The sequence below is a fragment of the Tachysurus fulvidraco genome, chromosome 5, assembly GCF_022655615.1.
Source record: "Tachysurus fulvidraco isolate hzauxx_2018 chromosome 5, HZAU_PFXX_2.0, whole genome shotgun sequence".
NCBI lineage: Eukaryota > Metazoa > Chordata > Actinopteri > Siluriformes > Bagridae > Tachysurus > Tachysurus fulvidraco.
The window spans coordinates 2,166,335-2,173,834 of NC_062522.1; the positions used below are offsets into that span (position 1 = coordinate 2,166,335).

General features: G+C 47.2%; 1 protein-coding gene across 4 annotated transcripts in view; it reads right to left on the reverse strand.

Annotated features, from left to right (window-relative positions):
- b4galnt1b (beta-1,4-N-acetyl-galactosaminyl transferase 1b) overlaps window positions 1-7,500 on the reverse strand; it is a 54,704-nt gene that overhangs the window by 24,738 nt on the left and 22,466 nt on the right. For all 4 annotated transcript variants that reach the window (XR_007140655.1, XR_007140656.1, XM_047814203.1 and 1 more), the window contains exon 8: window positions 384-482. Coding sequence is in view for 2 of the 4 variants with exons in the window: in XM_047814203.1 (XP_047670159.1) it covers window positions 384-482 (99 nt within the window). In the remaining 2 variants the exon portion in view is untranslated. The remainder of the gene's footprint in view (window positions 1-383; window positions 483-7,500) is intronic.

Below are 7,500 nucleotides of genomic sequence, written 5' to 3' on the forward strand. Positions count from 1 at the left end.
ATACAGTGTTACTCAGTGTGGTGAGGATCTGATCTGGATGCAGGACAATACTCAGGTGGAAGTCACGTGGTGTGTATTTGTGTTGTTGTGTCGTTGTGGTGTGTATTTGTGGTGTGTATTTCTAATGTGCATTTTTGTGTTGTGGTGTGTATGTGTGATGTGTTTTTCTGTTGTTATGTTTTTGTGGTGTTTTTGTGCTGTTGTGAATTTATGGTGTTTCTTTGTTTTGTCTTTGTGGTGATATGTTTTTGTGTTGTGTTGTTGTGATGTGTATTTGCAGTGAGTTTTTGTGGTGTGTGTTTGTGGTGTTATTGTTTGGTGTATTTGTGCTATTGTGTATTTGTGCTATTGTGTATTTGTGATGTTGTGTATTGGTGATGAACCTTTATCCCCGTTAGAGCCCGTGTTGTAGAGTTTGGGCGTCACGCCGTGGCGGATTTTGATGGTGAAAAGAGCCTGATGCCCCTCTGTCTCTAACTGCACTGAAACATAAACATACAGATGCTCATGTCAGGTCACGTCATATCACATCAGGTCACGTCATGTCACGTCATGTCACGTCATGTCACAACATGACAAGTCACGTCACATCACGTCACGTCAGGTCACAGCCTCTGGACAGTTACCGGGAAAAAAGGTGTTTAAAGGTGTGTTAAGTCTGAGACTGTTTGTGTTACGCAGATATATGACATGTGTTGCTGTTTCATCTGAACGCACTGAACACACTGAACACACTGAACACGCTGAACACGCCGAACATACTGAACACGCTGAACACGCTGAACACGCTGAACATACTTAACACACTGAACACGCTGAACACACTGAACATACTGAACATACTGAACACACTGAACATACTGAACACGCTGAACACGCTGAACATGCTGAACACGCTGAACATACTTAACATACTGAACACGCTGAACACGCTGAACATACTGAACATACTGAACATACTGAACATGCTGAACACGCTGAACACACTGAACACGCTGAACACGCTGAACACGCTGAACACGCTGAACATACTGAACATACTGAACACACTGAACACACTGAACACGCTGAACACGCTGAACACGCTGAACATACTTAACATACTGAACATGCTGAACATGCTGAACATGCTGAACACGCTGAACACGCTGAACATGCTGAACATGCTGAACATGCTGAACACGCTGAACACGCTGAACACACTGAACATTCCTCACAGCAGCTAAAATTAACATCAGAATAATCCATAAGATCAGGTCAGAGATGATACTGAGTGCTAGCTGAACAGAGGCAGTGTAATTATAGACTCACGTGAGCAGGAACAGGATCTTTCACATCCTCCAGACCACCAGGGGTCACTGTGTGTTTGTGTGTTTAGACTTAGGTCTTTGGCTCATCTTCAACCCAATGTAACTGACAAGACCAGATCTTCCTTTAATAATTCTTATGAGCAAAGGTTGGTCTGCATTACATTCTCCTCACGCTCAGTAAAGATTCACACAGATCTTCTCAAATCCTCAGACCAGACCTGCACTCAGACCAGACCTACACCCAGACCAGACCTGCACCCAGACCAGACCTGCACCCAGACCAGACCTGCACCCAGACCAGACCTACACCCAGACCAGACCTGCACCCAGACCAGACCTGCACCCAGACCAGACCTACACCCAGACCAGACCTGCACCCAGACCAGACCTGCACCCAGACCAGACCTGCACCCAGACCAGACCTGCACCCAGACCAGACCTGCACCCAGACCAGACCTGCACCCAGACCAGACCTGCACCTAGACCCGACCTGCACCTAGACCCGACCTGCACTCAGACCCGACCTGCACTCAGACCAGACCTGCACTCAGACCAGACCTGCACCCAGACCAGACCTGCACCCAGACCTGCACCCAGACCCGACCTGCACCCAGACCCGACCTGCACCCAGACCCGACCTGCACTCAGACCAGACCTGCACTCAGACCCGACCTGCACTCAGACCCGACCTGCACTCAGACCCGACCTGCACTCAGACCAGACCTGCACCCAGACCAGACCTGCACCCAGACCAGACCTGCACTCAGTCCAGACCTGCACCCAGTCCAGACCTGCACCCAGACCCGACCTGCACCCAGACCCGACCTGCACCCAGACCAGACCTGCACCCAGACCCGACCTGCACCCAGACCAGACCTGCACCCAGACCAGACCTGCACTCAGACCCGACCTGCACTCAGACCAGACCTGCACTCAGACCTGCACCCAGACCCGACCTGCACTCAGACCAGACCTGCACTCAGACCTGCACCCAGACCCGACCTGCACTCAGACCCGACCTGCACTCAGACCAGACCTGCACCCAGACCAGACCTGCACCCAGACCAGACCTGCACCCAGACCTGCACCCAGACCCGACCTGCACCCAGACCCGACCTGCACCCAGACCCGACCTGCACTCAGACCAGACCTGCACTCAGACCCGACCTGCACTCAGACCCGACCTGCACTCAGACCAGACCTGCACCCAGACCAGACCTGCACCCAGACCAGACCTGCACTCAGTCCAGACCTGCACCCAGTCCAGACCTGCACCCAGACCCGACCTGCACCCAGACCCGACCTGCACCCAGACCCGACCTGCACCCAGACCAGACCTGCACTCAGACCAGACCAGCACTCAGACCTGCACCCAGACCCGACCTGCACTCAGACCAGACCTGCACTCAGACCTGCACCCAGACCCGACCTGCACTCAGACCAGACCTGCACTCAGACCAGACCTGCACTCAGACCAGACCTGCACTCAGACCAGACCTGCACCCAGACCAGACCTGCACCCAGTCCAGACCTGCACCCAGTCCAGACCTGCACCCAGTCCAGACCTGCACCCAGACCAGACCTGCACCCAGACCCGACCTGCACCCAGACCCGACCTGCACTCAGACCAGACCTGCACTCAGACCTGCACCCAGACCAGACCTGCACTCAGACCAGACCTGCACCCAGACCAGACCTGCACCCAGACCAGACCTGCACTCAGACCAGACCTGCACTCAGACCAGACCTGCACTCAGACCAGACCTGCACTCAGACCAGACCTGCACCCAGACCAGACCTGCACCCAGACCAGACCTGCACCCAGACCAGACCTGCACCCAGACCAGACCTGCACCCAGACCAGACCTGCACTCAGACCTGCACTCAGACCAGACCTGCACCCAGACCAGACCTGCACCCAGACCAGACCTGCACCCAGACCAGACCCCTCCTCTCTGTCTGTGGTGTTCTGAGCAGATACACGAACGGGTTCAGATAAGAAACCCACCTGGACAGTGTTTAATATCGAGTGAAATGTCCTTAGAGGTCAAATTCTTCTGTGTGTGAATTCTGAATAAAATTTCTCGTTTCTACGACTTCACCTCCACGTACTGCAAGAAAGAAGGTAAGGTGGGAACTTTTCCTGCTGGATTCACTGAGGAACACACACTTCACTGAGGAACACACACCTTACTGAGGAACACACACCTTACTGAGGAACACACACTTCACCTGAGGAACACACACCTTACTGAGGAACACACACTTCACCTGAGGAACACACACCTTACTGAGGAACACACACCTTACTGAGGAACACACACCTTACTGAGGAACACACACTTCACCTGAGGAACACACACTTCACCTGAGGAACACACACCTTACTGAGGAACACACACCTTACTGAGGAACACACACTTCACCTGAGGAACACACACCTTACTGAGGAACACACACTTCACCTGAGGAACACACACCTTACTGAGAAACACACACCTTACTGAGGAACACACACCTTACTGAGGAACACACACTTCACTGAGGAACACACACCTCACTGAGGAACACACACTTCACTTGAGGAACACACACTTCACCTGAGGAACACACACCTTACTGAAGAACAGGCCCCAGATGCTGTAATAGCTTTAAGGTGATATAGGACTAACACATAAATGGCCACACCTGAGTCCAAGTGTAAAGAAGAGAAGATGTTTATTGTAATCAGAAGCTTAGTAAAAGTGACCAGACTCGGTGCCTCATGCCTCGTCAGTCTGAGCTCTCTGATCAACTATGTGTGAGGAAGTGAGAGTCAAAAGTTCAGCTGAAACAGGCCTCATGTAGGGAGTAGGGCGAGGCAGCTGAAGTGGGCGAGACAGCTGAAGTGGGCGAGACAGATGGACGGATCTGCTGACTCTGAGATTGAGGGTCTAAAGGGGAACCTGACCTTTAGAGAAAATAGAGAGACTACGGCTTAAACTATGCACGTGAGTACAAGCCCAGTCTGGACAGGGACAGCCTGACATCATAATGTTCAGTACGCTTAAGCAGTCATCATAGAGCTCCACTTGTATACAAAGCAACATTATAACAGCCAGGGCTTAGCCATAACAGCATTACATCACCCATATAAAGATAACATAATCAATCAATTATATAATCAGTAGAAATCATGTACAGTGTAGAATAACAAGAAATGATGAGGAGACTTACTGATTGTAGGATTAATACACAAGACGTCTGTGTTATGGAAGATCGAGTGGTAAATAACTCCAGAATAAGAGACCAGAAGATCTCTGGAGCAACATTAACAACATTTTAACAGTGAAGCAAATCTTTTAATAAGAATGCAGAAGTAAGTCGGGGAAAATAACAGGGAAATAAGGGGAAGTCTTATTGTGTACTCTGCAAAGTAAGGGGGAATTAGACAGGAGGATTTACATTTACATGTACAGCATGTGACAGACCCCTTATCCAGAGCGACGTACATAAGAGCTTAAATCTCTAACACTGAATACATTAATGCTGCTCACTGGGTTACAGACTTAAGATACCATGAGTTTAAAACTTTTGTTCAAAGTTACAATGAAAAAGTGTCAAAGGTTTTTTTTTTTAAATGCAAAAGATAAGGAAAGAATTACCTGAATGTACAGAAGGAACCTAAAGGTGCCAGATGCTATAGTGAGGAGATTTCCTGGTGAGGGGGCTCTTGCTTGCTTGCTTTTTTGTGTTCAAACTCTTTGGGTTGCATGGGGATGGGATCGCGGCAGTAGCACGCAGCGGCCTCCGGGTTCAATACGGTGTTTCTGTTACTGTCTATTGTCTTTTGTGTATCGAATTTTGTCCTGCACTGTCTTTTGTCCTGCACTGTCTTGTCTGTCTTGTTTGTCTTGTCCTGCACTGTTTGCACCAGGTTGCACAGTGCACTTTATGTGGCTAAGACACCTTACATGTCCTTAGCCCTGTCTTTGTGTTATGTAACACCCTGATCCTGGAGAAACGTTGTCTCATGTCTCTGTGTACTGCAATCAGCTATATATGGTTGTAATGACAATAAAAGCTTCTTGACTTGACTTGACTTGACTTGACTTGACTTGACTTGGATGCTCGCTTGGGTTTTTCATCTGATTGCTTTTGACTTAGAAATTTTTCCTTGAGCTGAATGGAATTGTTGGCTGATTGGCTGCAATAAAGAAGTTTGCTCATTCTCATCCAGGTCTGGAGAGTTCTCCTCCCCAGATGACAAATACGTTTGGGCCACATGTGGGTCTTATCTGGCACATAGGGCCTACTGTAGATGTGGCACGGCTGAACAGATATGGGGAAAAGTGTGTTTTTGTTTCATTATTTATTTATTTGTTTTTGTTTTTTTATATGAAAATATTTCCCCCCAAAAGTAAAAGACATTTCCCCCAAATAAGTGTTGTGGTATCCAGTAACTAGCAGGACATCAGTGATGTGTGAGCTGGTGACAGTACGGCGTATTACAGTCAAGTTATTGTCTGCACTTTGCACTTTGCAGACGGTCCCTTGGGATCTGTGTCTCGGCGTCTGCACATAGAGACTTGTGTATTTTGTCATCATTGTGTTTGAGTTTATTTTGTGTTAGTAAAAACATTTCTATTTGAATCTTCTTCTTCGTCTTTGGAATTAAACGTGACATTTATGCTATCTGTGTTGGTGTAAAAAATTATACAGTGGTCAATCAGAGGTGGTTAATAATTACAATTAAAATATTAAAGGAAATAATTTATATTTAATTTTTTTTCCATTATCCTCCAGCTCTAACTTCCAGGTTGTATTGCTGCTAGCATTATTTAAATTCATCTTTATTGCTGGTGCATTCAGGAAGAATCCCCTTACTGCAAAAGCCTCAAATAAAGACATTGCATTCAACATCATTAAATGGTTGCTCCTCGCTGGAGACCGAGAGGGGGGTAGGGGGGAGCGACTGAAGAAACGCGAGGCCCAACAACACATTGCCGACCCTCATTAGAGACGTCCTGCACATCAACACACTTCTCAACTTAACTTTCAAGTTTTCCTTTGGGGCTTTTTACCCCTGCTCACTTCCTGTGTTTTCTGTGATCCGATATCTACCCCATGGTAAAAAGACCAGGTCTAAATGCCCTCTGAAACGTTTTGGAGACGGATATAAACCCGATGGTACAAACCCCTTCAGGAGGTGGTCTGGGACGCGTTTCAGATGAAACTGGACAGGTGTAAATGAATGTGGTTGTTCGAGCCACATACGTCAGCGCTAAACTCCTCCCAAACGGAACTACGTCACTCGCAGGTGATCTTTCACCCAGGCGTCTCGTCGGGGCTTAAAACGCGCTGCTGCCGCCAGTGAAAACGCAGCAAACAGTAAACGCTGTTTTTTGTAGCATCCGCAGACACCAAAGTGTGTTCTGTTACAATTACCCCGGAAATGAGGTAAATATATTAGCATTGTGGGCGGGAGCAGAAAGATCAGATCGATATCCGATTCGCCGAGACGCGTTTATGTGGTCTGATGTAATGGGACAGTTTTAACAAATCAGACAGACATCGGATCAGAGACAACACACGAAGTGACCGCGTGTAAAAAGGCCCTTTAACTTTATCGAGTTCTCTTTAAAGTTCTCTGTATAAGTTACTCTGAGATTTTTATTACTCTCAGAGTTGAACCTAACATGAATACATGCTTTAAAACATGAATTTTGGTGTAAAAAAATAAATAGTCTAAGACTCTTTGAATGTTATTTATATTATTAATATTTCTGCTTAATGTTTCCAACTGAATTCCATTTAAATTATTTAAGTACAACTGAGTAGCTGTAATTATTTATTCTTAAATGTTTACTCTGAAAGCTGTAATTATTTAATCACTTGTCGAAAGTAAATAGTTTTGAGTACATTTGTTGTTGAGTGTTTCGTTTACCTTTGAGTTTATAAGACTTACATACTGTCTGCTACATGTGGGGCACATATGGGCAGTTAGACTTTAACAGAACTCAACCACACTAAAATTACATGTAAGGCTGACACATGGGCCACATTCAGTTGTATTATTTGGCTCATGTTTGGTGGAGTTATGGCACTGCTGCGGTTCAGTTTTGGTAAATGTGGCTCATATCTGGGCTCCAGCTCAGCTGTTTATCTGGCCCAAATCTGGGCCAAAGGAAATTTGCTGACTGGGTCATTG